Source organism: Nomascus leucogenys, chromosome 15 (genome assembly GCF_006542625.1).
Source record: "Nomascus leucogenys isolate Asia chromosome 15, Asia_NLE_v1, whole genome shotgun sequence".
In the NCBI taxonomy this organism is placed as follows: domain Eukaryota; kingdom Metazoa; phylum Chordata; class Mammalia; order Primates; family Hylobatidae; genus Nomascus; species Nomascus leucogenys.
In genome coordinates, this window is record NC_044395.1 from 90,813,531 (window position 1) to 90,838,888 (window position 25,358).

Consider the following 25,358-nt stretch of genomic DNA (forward strand, 5'->3'; position numbering starts at 1 on the left):
GTGAATCTGAGCAGGAATTCTGGCTTAGAACATTCTCTCAATTCTGCTGGTACTGAAATCAAGAACGATTTTCAGAAATTGCACCAAAGGATCCACAATGGGTAGGAAGGAAGGAACATATATCCAGAATACAATGCAATGAGCCCTGACACATAAGATTTGGGGGTGCATTGCAGATCCAAGATTATGCTGTTTTGCTTCAGTGGTTCTTCTGGGTGATGTCTTTTTTTTTTTTCTCTGGTTTTTGCCACCCTTTTGCCTATCCCCTCTTGGTTGCCAAAGCATTTTGTGGGTGGGCATCAGTAAAAATCCAGTGAGGAGGAGATGGTGACTGCTCTTGGGGAAAATGAGAATGTGCAGTGATTACTCTGTCATCAACTGTTTCCCCAAACTCACTATCACAAACTTGCCCAAAATACATCCACAGCCTTAACTGCAGTCTCTCTGTCCCTGTAGAAATTACAACAGCCAAAGATGAAACCTAAGGCAAGACAGATGACAGCATGATGGAAGGAAAGAGTACACTGAGTGCCTTATCGATCTATCTGCCAGCCTGTGAATGGTGGGTAATAAAAATTTATTGAAAATTAGGGGAAAAAATCACTTATTCTAATTCTTCTGAAAGGCATTACTGATGTTGCATACGAATAAATCCCTCCTTCCCCGGGCCGAAACTACCATCCTCCAGCAGCGAACCCTCTAAACAGCACGAATTTAAAAATCTTGCAATTTTATTTGCATATAAAGGCCGCTAGATATAGAATATCACAATAAATTTAAAGAAACAACTGCTTTCCTAAATTTCATTAACAAGGTAACATAAAATAGAATAAAGCTCAACAGCATTTACAATGGGAAAACAGAAATGACTATTAGCAACAATATTTTGTGCTAGCGAAGATTGCATCGACACACAGTGCAAAACGGGAGAGGGGAAAGGAAGTAAGAAGACAATTCGGGGTATTTAAATAGAAAGGACAACTAAGCCTTATTTTAGTTAGCTTCCATTGCATCCATTTAAGTCTATACACGCCTGTAACTGTACCTAGATTTAACTCAAGCTCTTTAAGACCTCGAGCTCTGAGAATATGTGTCAGTTCCTTCCGACTTCTGATGTGCTGCTATACAGCATCCCTTTGCAGTTGTACTGTCCTTGACAACATTAAACTCCTAACGTAGTCATAATACACAAAAAATACTTATATATATAAACCCATATTGAAAATGAGTCTGCATGTTCATTTTTTTAACCGTATGAAATACCTGCTCTTGACAGATTCCATTTCTGTATTTTTAAAGCTAAAATAATTTAAAAGAAACAAACAAACAATGAGACCTTGTATAACCACAATAGGAATCTCACTAGCTAAACCATCCTTTAAATGACAGCCATTTTCTTCTCAATGCAGCTTTCTTTATAGTGAGAGTATGAAAAGAAGTCTTTTCCATGCCTACTTCTGCTGAGAAGACTGCTATAAATTGGGACCACATCTGCAAAACAGAAGCATTACCAAGAAAACAACAACAACAAAACATTGAAAATTAAAATATTTCAAACAATACTCTTAAACAGTTGTGCAAATCTGTGTTGGTTTTTAAAACACTGCCTGTTTCTTATTTTTTTTCTTTCAGCTTAAAGCATATTAAAATAAGACTTTTATCATTTTTTAAAAGAAAGCTTGGCTGTCCTTTGGTGAACACTAACAATTTACAATGGCATGGCCTTTGAGAAAACAGAAGTCATTTTACAAATTCACAATGTTCCTCTGATTTCAAATGGATGCCCCATTTAAAATAAAATAAAATAAGAAGCACAACCTCTAGCATCATTTGTGTTCCAACAATTTACAAAAAGAACTCACAGGGTTTGTAAATAAGTAAGAGAATGTAAGTTTATAATTAGAAAAATGGCAGTTTATAGACCTTCCCTCACATTCCAATGGGGCATTCAGAGCTTCAGGAACCCTGTGGGTTTGGAAGGTCAAATATAATTGGAGGGTTGGTCGGTTGAAAGCTGACTGTACACGTCGAGGCATTGATGTACGTTGTGTAACCATCGGTCATGATGCCATAACCTGTGGGGAGAGAGTGTCACATTTACTGTAATATATACAAATGAGAGTGATGGAATGTAGGGCTGTCAGGCAAGGAAAACAAAAAATTTTTGTCATTGGGCAGTGAGATGAAATTCAGTTGAGCCTCCTCAGATATAATGACTTTCAGAAGCTACTGCCCAATTTTACTCTATTTTCTTTAAACGGGAGAATCTTCTCCTTCAACTAAGAGTGATTTTTTTTTTCTTTATTTAAATGCTAAACTTGTTGAAGAAGGGCTGTGGTTTCTTTACTAGGGAGAATAAAGAAAAACTTTTCTCCTCCTTTTAAAATAGGATTTTCATTTCAAAGCCTTGTGTTAACTATTGAGTTCTAGGGAATGAAATGAGTAATATAAGGATTACTCCTCAGGGGCAAACACAACTAAATTCCAAGTGGGATATGGGGCAGGTGAGGGGGGAAAGGATACTGCATTGAGAGTTAAGAAATGTAGACACTCAATTTACTTATTTATGAAATAATCTCTTAACTGCCTTTATGAAAGTTAACCATACATGATTTTCGAATTGTGTGGCTTTAATACTAAGTTCCGTTTCATTCAGAAGTGTCAACTAATCACATGTCGAAGTGATATGTAGAAACATCACCGTAGGTCACTGTTTCCTAAGCTTACCTGGATATGAGATCAAGCAAAAACACTTCCCATATGCAATATAAGCCTTTTGTGATTTATTGGGAGAAAGCTGTTTCCCTAGGTCTTTGGTATATATGTTCCTTTGATAATTTTTAATATGATAAAATGTTTAGCATGTTTGCAAGTTTGCACATTTCCCTGAATACCTTATATTTGCCTTATAGCCCCTTCAACTAAGATTCTATGTTGGTGTCAGGCTCTTATGGCGTATGAAAACATAGCTGTGAAAAAAATAAAATTACCAAGATATATAGAAGTAACTGAAAAGGCCTTTTTCTACATTTGCTAAAATTTCTCCAAGTAAAGCCTGTGGAGAACTTAATGAAGGTCAATGGAAAAATCTCTTAAGAAAAGAAAAGAGGCATTTAAAATCTGTGCTGTTTAGTTCTGGGGTCATAAAGTCTTGTTATCTCTCTCCATCAAGAGGTTGGTATTTGCCCTCTTCCTGCCCTCTTCAGCTGTCTTAAGTGAATAAAAGTGAGACAAGTTTATTTGAATATGATCTCCTCCCTTTTAGGCAAGTTTATTATTTTGGGGCTTCAATGGAATTCCCCAATTGTCTGGCTAGTTTAAAGGTAATTAATGATTTTTTTTAAAGATAAAATGCAAACTCACAGGCATGCTGCATGAATTCAGACCTGTTTTCAGAATAACAGTCCCCCAGAAATGTTGCTGAGTTTAGATATGAGGTCCCACCTCCCTAGTCTCCCCTCCAGGCACTCCCCCATCACTGATGTTCCCTCCATCATACCTTAGGGCAGTACCCTCCTTTTCAGTGAGCACAGCTCAAAGCCAGGGCAGGCTGATATCCACTCTCCGGGAGCTGCACCCTGCTTTCCACCCATTCAGCTGGTGCCTGCCCTTGGAGCAAGCTGAATTTTCTCTGGCCTCAGTAGGGTGATTTTCAATATGCTCTTTATTACCCACCTAACCAGGAAGCCACTGGATTTGTGGGCTTTGAAAAAGCTAACTTTGTTTTTTGCTTCCTCAGGCACACAGCCTTAAACACCTCAACTTGACTGCATATTCATAAATAACTCCAGAGAGCTGCCATAAGCAGGAGCTAGAGAGAATATAGCGGCTGCCCACGTAAACACGGCCATTGCACACAAGCGTGTGTAACTGGGAAAGTCTGCTAGGGACAGAAATCCTTAGGCTTGCTGAAAGAGGGCTTTGTGTCTGTCTCAAAGCCCAGTTACCCATGATTTGAAAAAAGCAGTTCGGAGAAAACCCAGATCCCTTGAAGATTCCTGTGAGGCTTTCGGTTCTGTGAACCTGACTCAGCTTACCTTGAAAGGCAGAAAAATGGCAACTGGACTAGTTCCTATTTAAGAGAGATTTAATTATTCTGCTTAACCTCAGCCTGAGCTAATAGCTCCGATGATTTCTGAGAAGTCTGAAATAATTTTCTGAGGTTAGTAAGGAAAAGTCTACCTGCAAATGTGCAGGTTCCTGCCACTTCTGTTACGTATCTTTCATTGCATGTCCCAAGCTATTTTTCAGAGAATGCCTTGTCTTCCTGGGTCTTTGTGTTAATTCCATATGAAACACAATATTTACAGGTAGGAGGGGACTATAGAGGCTTAAAATAGCTTCTAATATCCAGGCCATTTCTTCCAACTCTCTTAAGGAGAAAATGACTCCTTGTGTACCTTGGGGTTGCTCTAAAGCAGTGGTTATCAAACATTCCTCGTTAAAGCCCTGAGATTCCAGAAGCTGCCAGGGGGAGTACTGGGTTTGCGGTAAAGTAGACCAGACGTGCTTCCTACTTTCCACTCTGTTTACAAGAGAGAAGGTCCATATAAATTATTTATCAGCTTTATATGCAGATGTTTCTCATAAGACTTCATCTTATAAAAGGGTCCTGCTGCTAAAAAGTTTGAAAACAACTACTCCACTTATTCCTAGTTGTAGACTGAGATCGTGGACCGGGACACAAAATGTTTTGAATTCTTTTCTTTTCTGCTGTTCTTACCTTCATGGATTCCACCAAACACATGGAGCTTGGGCCGGATTCGCCTCTGAACCGTGTTTAACAGCTCCACACAGCCCACTCTTTGAAGCTCCTTTGGAACCCAGTCTCGAAAACCTAAGGGCAAAATGCAATCAATACACTTAATTTTCTTTCTTCAGGTAAGGTTTCATTTAGACTTTCAGGAAGCCATAACTCACAGAAGGTTTATTACGTTATCTGTAATCCTAGCCTCTCCATTAAAGCTCACAATGGCTTTTAAGAAACTTTTCACTCGTCACTTTGTCTTCTTTAGGTTCTTGAAATTTTTTTTTGGTTTCCATTTTTTTTTCTTCCTGTTAATTAACTTTTTCTTTTTTCTGTAAGAGATTTGATTTATTCAGCCATGGGTTTCAAATCTTCTTCATGAGCTCAATGACATTTATTCCCGGCAGTCCCATAATATCTCTTTCTCCCTCAATTCAGTTACTTTCTCTTTTTTATTATATCTTTCTTATAGCAGTTTACTTCTAAGATGATTCAAAGAAGAAGGACTGCGAGGGGCTGCCTGTAAACTGGTCACAAGATACCCAGCTCTCTTTAGATACACTAAGTCTTACCCCTTGTGGTTCCGGATGACCAAAGCTTTGGAAAGCTAGGTAGCTCCTGTGGTCCTGTCCTCTCCAGCGACAGGCAAAAATGTGACCTCACGGTGGCATCCAGCAAGCTGGGGCTAATTGACTACTTTTAAAGTAAAAGCCACTTAGTTCTACACTTAATGCAGAAAATCCATAAAAACTGACATCAATTATAGCAAAAGTCAGCTATCTGGATGATTATGGCCTGGAATGGAATCCATACGCCTCAGCAGGATAGGGCATAAAGAAGGCAGGTAGGATGAAAGGCTAAATCGTAATCTCTGGAAACCCATTCCACAGTGCCATTAGGTTATTTCTATTATTTAGAAATAACTGGGCAGTAAGGAACAGCTTTCTGCTTTGTCGGGCCAAACTGCAGACATGAATGTTTAGTGTCTCTGTAAAGACACATTCGCTGGGGTTTAAGGAGTGACCAGAGAGTCTGAGAATAGATGAAAGTGGGGTCCCTGGCAAAAATCTATCCAGCGTTTTCAAAACTTTTTTAATGGTGGGACAGAATCCTTAAGCTACATTGATTGGCACATTATCTCATGCATGTGTTTTTCCTGAAGGGGGAAAATATTCCATTTCATATGCAAACATCTGAGAAAGCATCTTGCTTATACCATAACAGTGAAATCTCATGGCACTGTGGCACCCCTCACCAGCAGGAAGAAATTCAAGACCAGTCTCTCCACTCCCCTCTCTAATGTCGCGTTTTCACAAGAATCCCAATAGTTGTATTAAATAAGGTTTAACAATACCTTATGAAGACTTTGCCTGACCTTTTATTTGGGAACTCATCGATGTAGCTGTCACTCTGCTCTCTGTAGTGTCACTCACAGCCACTCTCTCATTTACTCCACCTTTACCATAAAGAGAGGGATGCTAGCTTCCCTATTAAGAGTTCCTGGGATGTCTGAAATCCTTGGAGTCTACAATTCAGACTTACTCTTATTGCCATTTGCTTTTATACCAAAATCAATGACTTGATGAGTTTGTTCTGTTCAAAGTTATATTCCAAATAATACTCGAGTCATGTAAATGTTTCTCTGCTGAAGATGTCCAAATCCCTTGAAATAAATAGCCAAAGGGAAATCATGCCTGCACCCAATTAGGCTGCTCAGGCAAAAGGATGAAGGTAGCTGAAATGATAACTCTGTAGGAGGCTCTCACTGGGTAACTCATGCTGATCACAATATTTAGCTAGCAATTTAATGATGTAGCTACTCTAATGGTTGTAAAATAGGGAACTTAATTAATTATTACTTGATAAAGGTTGTTGACAAGTGTAATATTTTAAAACATGGGTTGAGGTGGTCTGGAGATGATGAAAAAGCAGGGGAATGGTGATTCTGAAGTGTTAAAAAAAGTCAGGAACTGCTGATCCTGTGCAAATCTATGTAATTCCCATGTCTGCAACAGAGCTGGCTCTTCTTTTCTTGCTTCCCCCATCACTAAAATGTGCCACTATGGCCTCCGCCATGGTGCTCACTTCCACTGTTTCTTTGTGAAACATGGGCCACTTCCCTTGTAAGAGAAGGAGAGCAGCACCAAGTGCCTTGGAGGAGAAAATATCTACAAAAATTAAACTTGCATTAGGAAATGAATGTTACTTTTTTTTCTTTTTATTTTTAGGGATGGCAGAGGAGGAGAGTAACATGGATAAAAACCCCCAACCACAGGAAAATTTGTGGAAATTATTTATATTTGTATAAAGTGTTTTTCCCCTCTCTCCAAACCAAGATGATTAAGAAACTCTTTTAGCACTGTACACTGAAAAATGTGTTAAAAGGGTAGATTTCATGTTATATGTGTGTATGTGTGTGTGTTTAGCCACAATTTTAAAAAGAAAGAAAAATCGAAGTCTTCTGTTAAAAGTGGAACATCTGAATTTCTTGAGCACACCTTAGTTGTTTAGAAAGGGTCCTGGCATAATGAGTACTGAGTAGATGTGGGATCAGGGCGGTAGTCCTTGTTGAAGAATGTTCTGTAGCTAAACCAACAGATAACAAGTTCGTGAAAAATTAGAAGAAGATAAGTCAAATGATCATTCTCTGGCCCATAATGTGGCTCACCAGTGGGTAGGCTTTGAAGCACACAGACAATATAAATCTGGATGCAGCCTCCATGTGCCTGTAGGATAAGTATCCTTAAGTAACTTTCAGTGTAAGTTCTTACTGAAACACCTCAGCTTAAAAAAAATGATTCTTTTCTAAAATTATCAGCTCAAATGTTAAACTTTAAAGGTCTTCCAGGTTCCAGCATTATATGGAAAGGGAAAATTAGCTCCTTTGAATAAAAAATTTCCATCATTTCATTGCCATTCAAAAGCCCTGTGATTGGGAGGTCCGTATCTTCCTTCCTTTCTCCACCCCACCCCCTTACTCCAAAGTGAATACAGTTCCTAAAATAAATTATCAAGCTCAAAAGACTGTGGCGCACCATACTCATTTGATTTTTCCCTGACTTGACTAAATCAAAAAATTTAATTTCAAGAACACCTGTAAGCCCAGCAGAACTGCTGAGTTTAATTATCATACTGAGTTTCTTTAAAGACATTGACTTTTCTTTTCGTATTCACTTTTTTTTTTTTTTTGGAGGAAAATGATTATGTCCCTGAAGCATTATTCATTATGCCTGGAAAAAAAGGCATCTGGATGACAAAGGACAACCTTTGCTTCACTTACCTAGAGGAGGTCCATGTGTCATGAGTATGTCAATGCCCTCAGGGATGAGGTTCCACTTGTCCAGCAGAGACTGACCTCTGGGTAGGTTAAAGCCCCATCCATTAAACCACGGGGTCCTTTGGGGGAGATAATGCACATGGTATCAGGCCAGCAGAGCCACGGCTCCGCTCTGCAATATTTCTCTCTCGCACATTCCCCCACGGTTTGCATTGCTCTCTTTTCTCTTTTTGATGGTTGGCCCTGGCAGCAGGATGCTTTTTTGTTGACTGCTTCAAAACCAATCCATTTGAAAGCAAGCGTGGAGCCTACGAATTGTTCCACTAGAAAGGGGCACAGGAGCCTTTACAGTGGAGACTTTCCCAGCAGGCCTCTATCAAAATCTTGACAATGCTTTGTCTTCCCCCAAATCTCAGTGCTTCCTAAGATACCCAACCCCGATCCAAAGCATTTCCACCCTTCCTGTAGTGCCTCACAGCTAAGAAATTCTGCAGTACTCCTTCTCCCTCGCAATCACTGTGGAGGGAGGAGTGAGGAGGGAGGAGAAAATCTTTCTACTTTTCCAGAAAGATTCTCACTAAAGTCCTTGGAGAAAATGATGAGGGCTCTGACACAGACACCTCTGTCCATTAAGATTTGAATACCCTGGAGTGAGATTTCTGAAAAAAATATGGGGGCTCTGAAAAGTGAGAAGGAACACGGTAAACAGAAAGTAAATGTAGAACTTTTCTTCTGCCACCAAAGGGAAGATTTGGGGACATCCCTGGTCACTCTGGAATCCACTTTTCTGACAATGAACATGAGCCTTTTTCCATCCCAGGAACTTCTGCTCCAGGAATGAGTTTTTGAGATTGATGTTTCATGTAGAAGGGAATGAGTCTTTGTCCATCCATTGAGCATTTCTGATTGGTGCTGAAAATGTCTCTACCATTTAAAATACAGGTAATGGGAGACTGATCAATTTCTCTCTGCAAATACTACAGGCTAAATCACATTAGAGCTAAGTAGTTCCCAGTGTTATCCTATTCCCAAACATCTAGATCTTATCAGTATTCTTTAAAACTGTTCTATTTTGTTCTGTGGGTAAATTCTAATTTGCTAAGGCATACATGTAACAAACAAGTTGGTCAATTTTCTGGCCAAGCCCAATTTACCCTTTCAGTTTAACCTGCCTCTTCCATGCCAAATGAAAGAGATAAACCTGTGTATAAAGTGACCCTAACCTTGTCAATCACAGCTAATCAAATGGAGTGCACACTTATTTAAAACCAGTCACTGGCCAGACTAATCAGATTCTTTCAAGAATTCGAACTTAGAAACATTGACACAACTTTCATTTGGTGGTGGACATGTATAGTCAAGACCAGAGGGAGAAGAATGGTCATTGAAAGCCATGCAAAAATCTGTGGTATACGTGCAAACCTCAGTTCACACTGATATGGTGGAGAAAGTTCCAGAGAGAAGAGACTGTGTAGCCCTAGCCAGAAAAGGAGAAACCAGGAAAGTATCAGACTTGCTTCCTAACCACTTTCCAAGTCCTTAAGCCATGCCCGGGGTGCTTGCTTATAATAGAAATAAGAATGTGAGAAGAATAATTATATTGTTTTATTTAATGCTTTTTCTGTGTCAAGGTACCATTCTAAGCACTTTATTTGTATTAACTCATTTAAGCCTCTCAGCAGACTCATGAGGTGGGCACTATTTTCATCTCTACTTTACAATAAGGAAACTGAGGCACAGAGAGGTTAGGTAAACACAATTAATAACTTGGATATAAACCCAGGCAGTCTGGTTCCAAAATCAATGTTTACCACCATGCAATTCCTCTTCTTATATACTATCTGAATTAATTTACTCCTTGCTCTGGGTGAGACTCTTCTGTACTCTTTCAAGTTTAGGTATCTTGTTGCTTGAAGCCTAATGAGCTCTGAACTGGAATAATATATCAATTTCATGACTCTGAAATCCAGTAATAACATAGTGGAGTGGACACCTATTGCTTTTGTCTGTTCAGATCCTTCCTCCGTCTTTTGGTGACAACATCTGAGTTTCGTTTGGAGAACCACTCCCTTTCCCATTCAGTACATGTGCTTCTGGTAAGACTGATTCCATCCCTGCTCTAGAATGAGTCTTAGGGATGTACACATGACCCAAGTTGTGTCAATGAGAGTCACCCTCAGGCTTTGGCTGGTGCTATCTGAGAAAAGGTCATGGTTTTTTTCTCTGGGATCCTGAATCTTAAGAATTATATGAGCGTGGAATTGCCAGGGAGCTATTTTATCTGTCCTATAGATAGCCCTTGCTTGAGAAATCACCACAAAGAAACCCAAGACAAAAAAGAGAGGGTTCTAATGATGTTGAACATGTGGATCCAGCTGTACCTGAAGCCAACTGAACTTTTCCTTCTAAGAGCCAATAAAATCTTGTTCTTTTTATTAACTTTAGTTAGATCCTGTTTCTTGAAACTTAAAGAGTCCTAATATATACAATTATTGTATGTACCTGGGGTAAGCAATAATGTCTCCTCCACTCCAAGATGTCTACATCCTAATACCTGGAACCTGTGAATGTTACTGTACATGGCAAGGGGAAATTAAGGTCACTGATGCAATTCAGATGACCTGAAAATAGTAAGATTATCTTGGATTATCTAGGTCGGCCCAGTGTAACCCCAAGGGTCCCTAAAAGTGGAAGAGGGAGATGGAAAAGAAGATCAGAGTGATGCAATTTGAGAAGGACTCAACCTGCTATTGATGGCTTTGAACACAGAAGAAGGAGACTAGGAGGCAACAAATGTGGGCAACCTGTAGAAGCTGGAAAAGTTACGAAAAACCCAGATCTTCCTATAGAGCCTTCAAAAAAAAAATGCAGCCCTGCTGACACCTGGATTTTAGTCCAGTGAGACCCATGTCAGACTTCTGACCAACGTACTTGTAAGATAAATATGTGTTGTTAGAAGCTACTAAAGTTGCTGTGACTTGATAGAGCAGAAATAGAAAATTGATACAGTACCTACAATGTCTTAGCTGCCTATAAAATGCAGGGACTGGGAGTGGCCCTGGGCCTCAGCTGACATATGGCACATGGTCAGTCAACACAGCCACACTGCCTTGCTCAGCTAGATGCAGTGCTTTTAGAGAGGAGAAGGTAGTGCTCTCTTTCCTACCTCAATTTGCTTGGGAGGCACCTGGCATTGGAGGCCTGGGGATAATGCCAGGTAGACCCTTTTAGAGTTCAATGAATCGGTCTTTCTCTCTCTTGTCCTTTAAGATTCCTCACCTTCAGGTTCTTAAACATTTTTATTAGACTCTAAAATACAGCTTTTCTCATTTGGGATGCCCATCCTTCCCCTTCATTTTACAGTGACCCTCTTCTAAGGTTTATTTTAAAAGGAAAAACAAAACAAAAAGGCAACTTAGAAACCCAATGAAAACTCAGTGAGCATTTTGGGCAAAGAGAGACAGAGAAAAACAAGCAAAAGCATCTGTTTTGCTAGATTTTGAAAACAAGCTTCTGGGCCTATGGTTCTCATCTGGACGTCTGATAAAGAAGGGTTTTAACAAGTCTCAAGCACACTCAGGTAGTTGTTACAACGAGGGAATCTGATTTTGCTTTCAGCGAGGATAGTCAACCTCTGAACCCACAGGACACCCAGGGGCTTCCAGAGGCAAAGGAACAGGGCTTAAATTTTTCAGTCTTTCCTGTTTTCCCTTGCAGAATTTTCTCTTAAAACCCCACAGCCATATTCCCCCAGGAAATCCTCAGTTTTATAAGTGCTCTGTAAAGGATAAGACAAACCTATGGTCTATATTTATAGGGACCCCAAATTTCATTTGGTTAATGTTAAGCTGTGACAAAATCCAGAAGTTTCCAAGTTAAGGATGAAGTTTAACAATGTCTGTCTTTTATTTCAACTTAGATCCATATGTGTATGAGAAGAAGAACAGTTATATTCCAGGAAAAAAAAAAACCATTTATCATGGCCTTGATGTGCTTTTATGCAGAGCTTTTACATAAGTTATTGGATTTAGTTCTTCGCAGCAATTTTTAAGGCAGGTATTGTCAGCTCTATTCTTAGTTAAAAACCTGAATATCAGGGATATCAAGTAACTTGTCCATGTTCCCAGGACCAGTAAGTAGTAGAGCCAAGATCTGAACCCAGATCTGCTGGCTCCAAAGCCTGGGTTCTTCCCTTGCACAATGCTGACCAAAACCTACTAGCCCAGTTTCAGTTTTTGCTCTCATATATGTAAAGTAAAAGTAAGGCTGTTCCATACAGACTCTTAGTCTGTGTACTGTACAGCTCCAAGAGGTGCCATGGAATTGTGCAACCGAGGTGGCCTTTATAAAAACATAGTATGATATGGCTGTTCTGGGGGCTTTCCAGTCCTCTAAATCCTCTAGGTAAGGTCTTTCCACAAGACATTGGCAGGCAATGGGAAAAGCAGCCCACTGATGGATTCCAGAATTACCTCAGCGTGGCATAACAAATGGGGCATACAGAAGTGGGGAGATGCGTGTGCTAATTCTCATGCTGAAATTAATTCACTGGCTCACCTGAACCTTAGGTTAGCAAAAGGTCCTCACTGGTTCAGTTTCCTCACCTGAGCAATGAATGAGTGAGTGGACTCAGTTACTGGATTTCAAGATTGCTTTTAGGTTGTAGAAATCTTATGCAGAAATGCAATGCACAAAGCAGGCAAATGCAAAGTTGGGGACTGGGAAGAAGGAACTTGGAGCCTGCTTACTCACTCATCTCACTCCTCCTTTCCAACCTGCACCTCTGAACACAGCTGGCCAAATCTGGCACTTGATCTTTCCATGATCTAAAAATCCTAATATTTTATAGTTCTGTGCAGATTATCCATGTTCTGAGTAACTGCAGTGAATTGCTCTCAGTGAATTACCTAAACTGCTTGTGAGGGACCAAGTCTCGTGTGAGAGAAATATCTATACAGAGCAGAACACTGAATGTGTCAGTGCCAATGAATAATGCTTTATCCAGTTGAGTTTCAACCTGAAACATGAAACCCCAGCAGTGAGCCCATCAGGGGTTCACTGGAAAATACATGCACAGCCAACCTTCAGAGCCCCACAATGGGTTTTGTTGTGTAGCAATGGGGGGTGAGGGGGGAAAGGAGGAGGGGGGGAATCCAAGGGAACAATGTCTATTGCTTCAGCCAAAGGACTTAATAATTAGCTGTGACTAACGAATACCACATGGGAACCAACTTGTAAGAAAATGTCCCACAAAGCACCCTATTGCCAGTGGGCCAGTTTGAGCCTGCAACCTCTCCCCTTCCAGGGAGAGATTAGAAAACTAGAAGGAAGGGGAGCAACTCCATCCGCCTGAAGCCATTGGACCAAAGACTCAGATGCATGGAAGCTGGGGATGCTTTCAAAGCACCCTCCCCCTTGCTCTTGAAATTGTAAGCACTTGGCCTCCCTGGGCTGAAATTCCAGGGGCAGGGGCTAAGGGAGTTAACATAGGCAGAACTCACTCCAAACAATGTCAATACAAAACAGGTTTTCTTTATGGAAGCAAGTTGGGACGAAATCGCTGCAAAGGTCATCTGTGTTTGCAGTACACAGTACAGTGGTGCAGGCAGAAGGGAGTTGCCAAGCCATAAATCCAGGGAGGCTTGGACAGGTGAATAGCTATTTACTCCCCCACAAACTTCAGTGGGGGCTGGGTGCGTCCTAGGAAAGCAGGATTTGGAAACAGGAAGTTGGTGCCTGTTATCCTCAGGTGGGCTACTCAGGGTCACAGCCCTGGTGTTACAAATCAACGTCCACAAATTTTCAATGCACAGACAGGTCCTGAGCTGGTTGCATCAAAAAGACTTGGGTTCTTATTACTATGGTCTCCTGGGCACGTTCTGCAGGGATTACAGCTTGGAAGCCTTGGGGCAGCTCTGCTCGGATTTGGCACAGAAGCTGTGAAGGGGAAAGTGCAAAGATCACATAGCACCCAGATTTTAGGAGCTGGCAGGTTGGCTGTGCCACTTAGCGTAACGAGCACCTGCAGGCTCTTTAAAAGTTAGCCATTCTTATTTTGAAGGCAACGGTTAAGAGCATGGATTATGGAATCAAACAGACCCACGTTCAAGTTCCTGACTGGCCAATTATTGGCCTCTCTGGACTTCAGTTTTTACAAATAAAAACAGAATGTTTGCCTATATGGATAAAGTGAGTGAACTTTTGTAAAATTTTTGGCACAGAGGGTTAATGTACAGCTTTTAATTTACATATGATATATATTAACACATACATGCATGTGTGTGTACATATATACATACACACAGAGAATTGCTCACATTATTTTTTTCTTCCTAGAATTTCCCAAGCCATGGTCCATCAAATCATAGACCCTCCTGCCCCAGACTTTTGAAAGTCCCCAGTGAATAGGCAAGCATTACTAGATGGCTAGACAGAGCCTGATTTCCTCTGGCTGATTACTTATTAAAAGGCACTTCCTCAGTTCACTTTTGAGTGGAAGTTTTTCAGAAAGCCATTCGCTCACTCGCTCACTTGCTCGCTCCCTCACTGGCTCAGTCTTGCATAGACAATCCTGTGGAATGCAAGAGCACAGGGCAAAACAGTTAGTCAAGGCTGCTTAGCCAGCTAGTACAGGTGGTTAGATTTTGACAAGATCTTAAATTGGCGAAGTTCAGACAAGGGGTTACTTTGGGTCCTTGGAATATTTATAATAGGGGGCGCAGAGAGGTTCACCGAAGGAATTGACAAGCTACTAATTAATGCCATCACTGCTGCCTGGCACCTCTATTAAGCAAAACTCAGAAACCAGGAGCCAATTTTCACATACACTTTCTTTTCTAAATGGTAGCCCTTCTGAATTGCAACCTTCTTCACGCCTGGCACTCCCAGCCGCCATCGGTCCCTCTCCGACTGCACATCATGCCAGGTCCAAGAGAAGCTAATTTAACCACTGCTGGTTAAAATCATACTGCACTTCACAGCGCCTTTCACATGCCATGAGGCTGTCGTGATAATTCTTGTTCTCTAGCTCACCTGACAGCTCAGCCCTCCCTTGACTGCAAAGCTTCCCCGTCAGTTAGAAATAGCAGTTTCCCTGGCACCAGATGTGTCATCCTGAATATCCAGATGAAAGGCAGACACCTGGCCCCTGCTCCCTCCCCTCCCTGCCTCGTTTTCCCTTCTTAGCTCTGCATTTGTTTAGGAAGGCAATGCACCACCCCACCCCCAACTCCCAAGTCCCTCCTCTGGGCAGCCTGGAAGTTCCTCTTCTGCACAATTCAAAAGATGTTCCACAGAGCAACTTCACACCTTGTGCAGCAAAGAGACACACACACACCAATTGACATAGCTAGGAGAGGGAAGGAAAACTTAATATCAGGGCAAGATTTCCACCCCTGTGCAGCTGCTTGGGAAGCCTGGCTAGCCCAAACCACCGGCCCAGCTGCCTCCAAAGGGCAGTGCTGGCTTCTCTCTCACCAGCTGTCTGGTCCCATCTCTTCACTACGACTTTGTAGTTTGGTCTTTCGTTATGAGATCCTTGGGATGAAAAGAGATATTGTTTTGATAAAGGGCAGGCCTGGGTGAATAATGTGGTCTGTGTGTCGTGGACAGGAAAGGAACAAATTGTGCCTGAGGTGGTCACCTGAACCCCATGAGCTACTCATGGGGGCTTCTTAAACCCAGGCAGCACACGTGGACATCTTTACAAACACACCCGCTGTGTCCCTTTTTTGTAACTAATAAAGAACAAGTGTCAGCATGAAGCCTCTGTTACCGATTTTCTTTTCCCCTGCTGGAAAGGAGGTGGTGTAAGCAGAGTTTACTGTAGAAACCAAGAAACAAAAGACATCATGACCAGTTTTCGAACTTGGTGTGTTCTGAATTATTAAAAATAATCTTATAGTGTACGCCCAGCCCTCTCAAGCATACCTGCCTTTAATCTTGTAAACAAGTTCATAGCAGGAAGGGGAATATTTTCAATCTGTTTCCTTCTACACGGCTGTAAGAAACGCGACACCCATCCATCATGCAAAGAGAGCCTGACGGGGCAGAGGAAAGATCATGGCCGGACTTCTGTCTTGGTGGACAGGGGAGGCAGATTTTGGACATGACTTGGTGCTTACATAAGTGGCTCTTTGTTTTGCTGCTGCAGAAATCAAAGGACAAGGTACCAGGGTGCCCTCAGTTAAAACGAGGGCTGGTCCTGCTCAGCCCTGGGGCCCTGACGAGAGGAAAGGCGGTGAACTTAGCAGCCCCCAGTGGGACCTGCACTAATGTCCAATCCTCGGCAGTGAGAATTCCTCAAAGAGGAATCTCACAGCTCCCATTATCCAGGTTTGAAAGAAAAAGGGAGGCTTAACAGATGGAGACAAGTAGACACAAAGAAAAGGGATATTTGTCTTCCCTTTTCCTTTTTTCGTGGCAGTCTTTTTATTGCGGTAAAATATACACAACACAAAATTTACCATTTTAACCACTTTTAAGCTATAATTCAGTAGCAGTAAGTATTAGGTTGGCGCAAAAGTAATTGCGGTTTTTGCCATTACTTTCGATTACTTTCACCACCACTATCCATCTCCAAATTCTTTTCATCATCCTAAATAGAAGGTCTGTACACATTTAACACTAACTCCTCCATTCCTTCTCCCCCAGCCCCTAGTAACCATTATTATACTTTGTCTCTGAATTTAACAATTCTAGGTACTTCACATAAGTGGAATCAGACAGTAATAGTCCTTTTGCGTCTGGCTTATTTCACCCTGCATAATGTTGTCAAGGTTCTTCCATACTGTAGCATGTGTTAGAAATTCATTCCTTTTTATGGCTGAATGATATGCCATTGTGTGGGTATGCAGAATTCATTTTTTTCATCTAAGAAGGTTTCTGAATGCCCAGTATGTGACAGGCACTAAGCTTGATCATAGGGAGACCCGGATAATAAGTCCCAGTCCCTTTCTTTGTGAAGTGCACAGTTACTGGATTGAAAGCCCAGTGAGGATGGGCTCAGTAAGGTACCTCCCAGGGTATACACTCATTCAACAGACATCACCTGGATGCCTATAATGAGCCAGGTTCTGGCATGGTAGGTGCTGAGAAAATGAAATTGAATACAGTTTCCAGAACAAATCCATAGCCAGCCAGTTCATAGGTAGCAGTGCCCTGGACAGAAGTCTTTAAACTTTGGCCTTCTTTTTTAAATAACCTAATTTCAGAGGAGCTTGGGGAACATCAGAATGATGTGAAAATTAATCCAGCAGTTCCAAATGCAGGCAGGCCCTGAGGCCAGGAGGTGACCTGGGGCATCTGTGACAGGACTGGTGTGAGCGGGAGGGAGGTCCTTCCATTTCCTCCTATACACTCCATAATAAGGCTCTGCAGCTGAAACCAGGACCACAACACACAAAAACCCACATCCTACTAGAGACTGAGCCTGCAAGGGTGGCGTGTGTCACATGCCTGGCTGGCTCCAGAGCACAGGACGAACAGGACAGGGGAGGAGGTGGGAATACTGCCAAGTACTCAGGAAACTCACAGAGAATACCTGTGCCTCCTCTTCCCCATTCCACCCTTTAGACATGTCACGGCAACCAGGCAGGTAGATTGTTTTTCTAACTTAGATTTCCCAACAAAGTAAGAAAAAGAGGAAAGGTAGGTTTGGGAATAGCTGGATTTTGTCTTGTTACATAGTGAACTCTCAAGAATTGATGTTAATAAACAAGTAGGAACTGATGAAATCTCTGCCCCCAAATACAGGAGAATTCACAATTTTATTATGTTTGGTTTCATTTAGAATGTGTATGTGTGTGTATGTTGTTACACATTTATGTTGCTAATACTGGTTTCTTTCGTATGCTATTTAATATTCTAGGGCATTATCAAGGGGATACAGTTGAGGAGCATTTTCCTAGTAAGAAAGCCTGCTACCTAAAAAATAGACCCAAAGGGGACAATTGATAAGTGGACAATAAAATACCATACAGCCGTTAAACATAAGGTCAATTGGAAACTCAATGAGTCTGGCTCACTACTGTGTCCCCATCACCTGGCACAGAGAAGATGTGTATTTGTCAGCTGAATTAAGGATGAATGTTCATGAAGAGTTTGTAAGTTCATGAGAAAATATGTATTCCTTGACGGTCAGTGGAAAAGTAAAGTATTACCTTCTGTGTATCAGTATGAATTCAAGCATGTAAAACACGCTTTGAAGAAAAAGAAACAGACGGACATGCGTAATGGTTAGGTTATCTATGGGGGTGAAGGGAGAGGGGAAGGATTATGGGTGATGTGAATTTTTTTCCCTTTCTATTTCTTTTTTCTTTTTTAACTTTTTCTATAATGACTATATATCATTTGGAAAAAAAATTATTCAATGTAAAACTCTCCAGATGGCTAAATGCAAGTGGAGCATGGATGGAAGAATTTGGAGAATTCAACATCTACTTCGACTATACTTTTTCTAAGGCGGTTTCTTCCCTAGCTACATCCCATTAATGCCCTAGAATATTAAGGGGGTAGGGAAATCAGTGGGTTTGGGAACTTTTGCTCAGGATGATGACATACGGCCTGCCTTCTTTCTCTCTACCGCCCATTTCCATATGTAGCAATAAAAAAGCATCTTCAGCAATGGAAGTCTTAAATTCATTCATGGAATGAATATAAGCCACATTATTGAGCACCTGCTTAGTGCCAGACATCACTCTGTGGCTGGTATATACCTCTCATCTGACTGAGAAATTTCAGTTTAAATGCACACAGCATTATATATCTGTATACCACTTTGCTGCTTACAAATAATTCTCATATTTATCAGTTTACCAAGAGGTGAGCAAAGTATTAATTTTGGGAAAAACAGTCTACATGAATAGGATTTTGGGGGCCAGGCATGGTGGCTCATGATTGTAGTCCCAGCTACTTGAGAGGCTTCAAACTCTTGAGCCCAGGAGTTTGAAGATGCAGTGAGCTCTGATCACACCACTGCACTCCAGCCTTGGCTGTCTCTAAAAATAAAAAATAAATAGAAGTTGTAGCGACTTGTCTAAGGTCATCTAAGCTAAGTTGGCATGAACCAGAACTTTGTAGTGCAATGATTAAGTTAAGAGGGTTACAAGTTAGGTCTGGATTCAAATTCCAGCTGCTTTCTACTTAGCAATATGACCTTGGACAAGTTCATCTGTTTGATCTCAGTTTTCTCATCTATAAAATGGAGATAAAAATAGCAACCATACATGTGTGTTGTGCAGATTAAATGTGATAATATATGTAATACATTTAGCAGACAGGCTGCCTATACAGATTAAAAATTAAATGGTGACTCTTATCATCATCATTATGAATGTTAATATCATTATAGATATTAATATCACCAACCTTTTGGTATTTGTTCCCTAACTTATCTTCTCCACACTTCATATCACCTCCAAATTTACCTTTTCTCTACTTTTCAGATGTAGGTTGTGGATACCAAAGAATTGAGTAGATCTGTCACAAAGCAATGGAAGATGGCATTTGATATGGGTGGGCCAACTGTGAATAAAAAGAAGACGTTCACTTGGGAGATAGAAAGGAGAAGTTCTAGTCATGACTTTCCCAATTTACTTGCTATATAACCTTGAATAAGTACCCTCTCTGAATTCCTGTCTCCTTACCTGTGGAATGAAGACAAAAATTCCTAAGGCTCTAGCAAGATTGTCAAACAAAGGCCTGTATGTGTGAGTTGCAAATAAAAGGAAAGCACCTTCTGATAAGTGTCTTCTAATTCCCATGTCATTTCTTGTCCCCGTGGCCTGTTTGTGCTGTTTGAAAGCTCGGGGGAATTGGAATAAGTGACAAGGAGGTCAGATGTAAGTTAAAGTGTTAGCCCCCATTTATCTACCATTTTGGCTCTAAACGACTAGTTTCAGTCCAGACCGATTTAGTAAAGTGAGAAAACTGTGACTGCAAACTGGCAGTACACACAATCAGAGGAATGAGTAAAAAGCTTAGGCTGCCCTTCAATTCAGAGGTTAAAGCAAGCACACAGACCCGGTGTCTCCCTCACTGTGTGCCAGCCAACCATATATTATTAATTGGGCTCAACAAACATTATTGAGCACCTTCTACTGCAAAACTCTGGCAGGGCGCTCTGGGGAGATCTAAATGCAATGCGAGGCAATGCCCCACTCTTCACCAACCTGCCATTTGGTTGGGATAACAAGATTGTCACAGGCAAAACTGTTCTCCCCTATCTCTGCCCATTAAAATTTCACTGAGCCCTCAAGGCTCAACTCATAATTAGATTTTCCCCAAGAAGCTTTCCCCAATCCCCTCAGCCCTTTGTTTAATCCTCATTTCTGGAATTTGTCATGCTCTGCATTATTACTTGCTTGTGTGTGTCTTTTTTTTTCAAAATTATTTCCTACCTCATTCCAACAAGCATTTGAATCCACGTTGTGTTATGGGTATGTCTATCTTCTCCCAATGGGTTGTAAACCATGTCCTATTTATCTTGGTGTCCCCCAAGATCTAGCACAGTGCCTGACACAAAATGGAGGTCAAGCAGATATTCATAACAATGAAAAAGTCAAGACAGCTTAAAATAAGTGCCCACGGGAATGAGCCAGATAGTATGTGTGACTGGAGGAGGTTAGGAAAGGGCAAGGCAGATTAAGGTTGGGCTTTTAAAAAGCAAAGGTCATTTAAAAATACTGGATTAGACATATCACAGGCCTGTGCTGCCCAATATGATAGCTGTATTTACTGAGCACCTGAGATGTAGCTAGTCTGAAAACGGAGATGTGCTGTGAGTGTGAAACACACATCATATTTTGGATGCTTCATATTAAAAAAAAGAATGTGAAAATACTTTAATAGCTTTTATACTGAATACATATTTAAATGATTGATTTTTTATAATTGTGTTAAATAAAATATATCATTAAACCAAATTTTATGTTATGTTTTTACTTTTTAATGTGGCTACCAGAAAATGTAAAATTACATATGTAGTTCACATTATATTCATATCGGAAAATGCTGTCACAGGCCATATAAAATGCTTATACTATGATTCAGTAATCCCTGTCTAGAAATTACATCCTAATGAAATAATCCAAAAGTAAGGAAAAATGCTATGCCCAGAGTTGTTCACACAGTGTAATTTATAACAACAAAATATTGGGAACAATTATTTCTAAATTCTGCAGAAAAAAGAATGGTTAAAAAATTTGCCATGATTGGAATATCCAGTAAAATACATATTATGCAAATGTTAATTCTGAAGACTAGGTGGCAACACAGAAAATCCTTAAGACATCATGTTGCTTGAGAAAAACCAGCCCACAGCACACACTGCACACCGTGTCTACGTTCAGTCTGCATCTGGGCATGCTCTTCCATTCACCCATCATACATGTGCAGAACTATGACTTCCCGCCAGGTTCTGTATTCAGGAAAAATCAGAATTAGAGATGAAAGAGGATGAGGAGGCAGCCAGGTAAACAGACAATTGTGTATAAAATATATGCAATATATATATGCAAGGTGAGATGAGCACACCTAAGTTTTCCGAAGCTAAGAAATGGCTGCAAAAAACGTGAAGAAAAACAGGAAAGCTATTCTTTCTGTCATGGATGATGTGGGTTTTTCTTGCCGGGGGAGGGGATTCCTAAGCTTTCTTGGATTATTACGATAAAAAGGCAGACTAGAGATCAGCCTCTGTCTCTACATTGAGCCTCTGGCACACAGCGTGTGTGTATTCTCTCTGTTGGTTCACTGTTGGCTCCTCGTGGAGCCAGGTAGCACTTAACAGTGCAGCTCTGAAGTCAGACCTGTGTCTGAACCAGCTTTAACACCTCCAGAGGTGTGAACTTGGGTAAGCTGCTGCATCTCTCTGAATCTGTTTCCCAATCTGTAAGATGGAGATAATTATATTATCTATGGCAATGATACATTGTTGGGAACATTAAATGAAATAATCCACATAAAGCTCCTAGCAGAGTGCATGGCACATAATAACCCCTAAATAAATGTTGGTTTTATTGTTATTGTAAAGATTAGGAAACAGCATGATACATAATTGATTAGAATGATAAAGCAGATGGTGGAAACTGCCTGTTTCCTACACTACATTCTAGTTGTATTGGGTCATTACTTTCAGTTTCTAGAATCTTCTATAGCCATTGAATTTACTCAACCACGGTTTATTCTTTTTTGTTGTTGTTAATGCCTTAAAGGATGATGAAATTATAAATGTTCTATATAATATGATATTGAAATAACCTGATAATTATTTAGGTCCTCTGTCGCTTACTCAGTGGCATAACTCATATGACAGACTGCACTTTCATTTCAAATTCCACTTTTTTTCAGCTGGGCGCTGTGGCCCACACCTGTAATTCCAGCACTTTGGGAGGCCAAGGTGGGTGAATCACCTGAGGTCAGGAATTTAAGATCAGCCCGGCCAGTATGGCGAAACCCCATCTCTACTAAAACTACAAAAACTGTGTGGTGGCAGGCACTTGTAATCCCGGCTACTTGGGAGGCTGAGGCATGAGAATTGCTTGAACCCAGGAGGCAGAGGTTTCAAGGAGCCGAGATCGTGCCACTGCACTCCAGCATGGGGGATAGAGCAAGATTCTGTCTCAAAAAAAAAAAAAATCAAATTTATCAATCTCCAGGTAACCTCTCATAGTCAAAACTAAAACCAGGTCAACTGCTTTGTTGTGTCTTAAAGAGATGCTGATGAATTCAAGGAATCTTGAAAACAGAAACATTTCATTTTTCCGATACTCAGTCTTGCTCTTTTCTCTTATTACTAACTTTGCATGAAAACAGACTCTGTTTTATAAATAGAACGTTGTGCAAGGTTTTCTAGAGGTGTCTGCTAAAAATAAAGCGGGTTATAGTTTACTTCTGTATAGCTTTCAAAACAAAACAGCCTGAGCTTGACTAAATTTGCTATATTTCGTTTTTGAAAGGTATCTTTATGTGAGCCAGGTCTGATTTCTTGAAATGAAATTCCCCAGAAGTTAGATTTCCTATATTTATACAAGGCATGCCTGTGCAAAGTAATGACACTAGTGTTTTTTTTTAAAAAACATACGCCCTAGAATGAATACAACTTAGTGATGCTATACTTCCACCCTATAAAATACACAATTCTTTTTTGAAAATTGCTTACTTTGAAGAGTAAAATAAACATTTTGATGTACATATTTCTAGGTTATCTGCTCACAAATCAACAGCATTACTTTGAAGCTAAAGTACAGGTCCCCAACTTGTGAATTACATTCTAAACTATTTCTAGGTTGCCTGGTTGGAATGCAAGTGTCATGGTATGGAAACAATGCTAGGTTCCCAGGCAAGTTCCCGGGAGCCAAGCTAAATGATATGATAACATACAATGTTAGAACAATGTGAACATGGAAAAAAGCCTCTAATCTTCAGCTTGTGATACTAGGGACATGTTTCTCCTTGCACTGTTCTGATGGGGGTCCCCAATCTCCAGTTCGGTGATGGCTCTAGAAGCTGGGTACAGGGACTATGAGTTGGAGAGAGGTGAACTAAGGTTTCCTGGTGTAACTTTCAAGGGCAGTGTTTCTCATACTATGACCGATAAATCTGATTTGCTGAGATTGTTACAGATCAGAAAGGGTTCTATGGTTACATAAGTTTGAGAAATGTTCCTGCATTTTCCCTCCAATTTTAAGGTATAAAGTGAACATTACCATAGTAAAGATTCTGAGATACCCTGCAGAAAAGAAGTCTGTTTGATGTAATGGATCCTGTTCTAAACACATTGGACCCCCTATAAATTCTGTTTCACTTTTTAAAAATAATGGCTATTCATAAGAGCTAACATTTGCATAAAGCTTGCCATGTAGCATGTACTATATGAAACATTTCATGTACATGAACTCAATACACACAGCATCTCTTTGAGGTGAATGCTGTGATTAACCTTATTTTACAGATGGGGAAACTGAGGCAAAAAGAGGTTAAAGATTTCCAAAGTCACAGGGAGATGTGCTTAACTGCCATGCCAGAATAAACCCTGGAATCCAGTCTCCTTGAATGTCACTTTAGGAAACATTATCCAAAGGGCAGGTCCACCCCTGTCACTGCTTTCTTTTCTTAGGTTGGTCCCTCACTGTCATGTCTCAAGTCCATGATTATTCTGAAGCTGTAGTGGGAAATTTTCAAAGGGATAAAACTTTCTCTCTTTTGCAAAAGAGAGAGATAGAAAATTCATTCACATTTCAGATGAAATCTAGGCTTACTCTATCCTAGTATATTGGTTTCCTATGGCTGCTGTAACAAAACAACCCACATTTATTATCTTATAGTTCTGAAAGTCAGGAGTCCAAAATTAGTCTCACTGTACTAAAACCAAGGTATTGGCAGGGCCGATTTCTTTTGGAGGCTCTGAGGGAGAATCTAATTTCTTGCCTTTTACAGCTTCTAGAGGCCTCCCACATTCCTTGGCTCCTGGCCCTAAATTACTCTGACTTCTGCTTCCGTGGCCACAACTCCTCTCACTCTGACCCTCCAGCCTCCCAGTTGTGGGGACCCATGTGATTACACTGAGCCCTCTCCGCTAATCCAAGATAATCTTCCCATCTCATGGCCCTTAATTTAATCACATCTGCAAAATCCTCTATTCCATGTAAGGTAACAGTCACATATTTCTGGGGTTAGGATGTGGACATCTTTAGGGCGGGGGTCATTATGCTGCCTACCACATTGGCATGGCACTATTGACGAGCTGAAGAGGAGGTGGGCAGGGATCCAGAATTGGCAGGGAAGGGGGAAGAGACAAGGTCATGGGGCATATCCCTTCCTCACTTGTCCCTCTTACCATCACCAGCTCATCCACCATAGCCCCTGAACAGCAGAGGTGAGATAAAAAGAGGAGTGCAGGGCTGTAACTCTCAAACCACGGTGTGTTTACCCCCAGGAAGTAACACCTGGATCCACAGATCATCCTGGTTTATCATCCCGGAGCAATAATTTTCATTTAAGATATTGAGAATTTTCAAATTTAAATCACAATTTTCATATTAATACAAGCTTGTGCATTTCCAGTTCTGCATAAAAACATTTAAAAGCTCTTCCTAGTTGCCAGAGTATACAGAAATAACACAGTCTATCTCCAATAATAATAGTGATATTTAAATAAATTGATACTTATGAAATGCTTAGATCAACCTGGCACATAAGAAGCTCTCAGTAAGTGATACCTTTCCGTTTGGTTGCTATTCACCATCACTGAAAAACTATACGGTTATCTGCTGGGTGCTTTCAATACATTAGCTTCACAAGAACTCTGGAGATATAAACTGCTAATTTTTATTTTTT

The 25,358-nt window shown here is 40.7% G+C and overlaps 1 protein-coding gene across 3 annotated transcripts in view; it reads right to left on the minus strand.

Annotated features, from left to right (window-relative positions):
• MPPED2 (metallophosphoesterase domain containing 2) overlaps window positions 1-25,358 on the minus strand; it is a 207,912-nt gene that overhangs the window by 28,427 nt on the left and 154,127 nt on the right. For 2 of the 3 annotated variants that reach the window (XM_012502891.2, XM_030829238.1), the window contains exons 5-7: window positions 8,028-8,143; window positions 4,724-4,837; window positions 711-2,075 (exon numbers count right to left, since the gene is read on the minus strand). In XM_012502891.2, the coding sequence (XP_012358345.1) occupies window positions 1,957-2,075; window positions 4,724-4,837; window positions 8,028-8,143 (349 nt within the window). In that variant the 3' untranslated portion in view covers window positions 711-1,956. Of the gene's footprint in view, window positions 1-710; window positions 2,076-4,723; window positions 4,838-8,027; window positions 8,144-25,358 lie in introns of those variants that run through there. The other variant, XM_003254365.3, reaches the window with a different exon arrangement.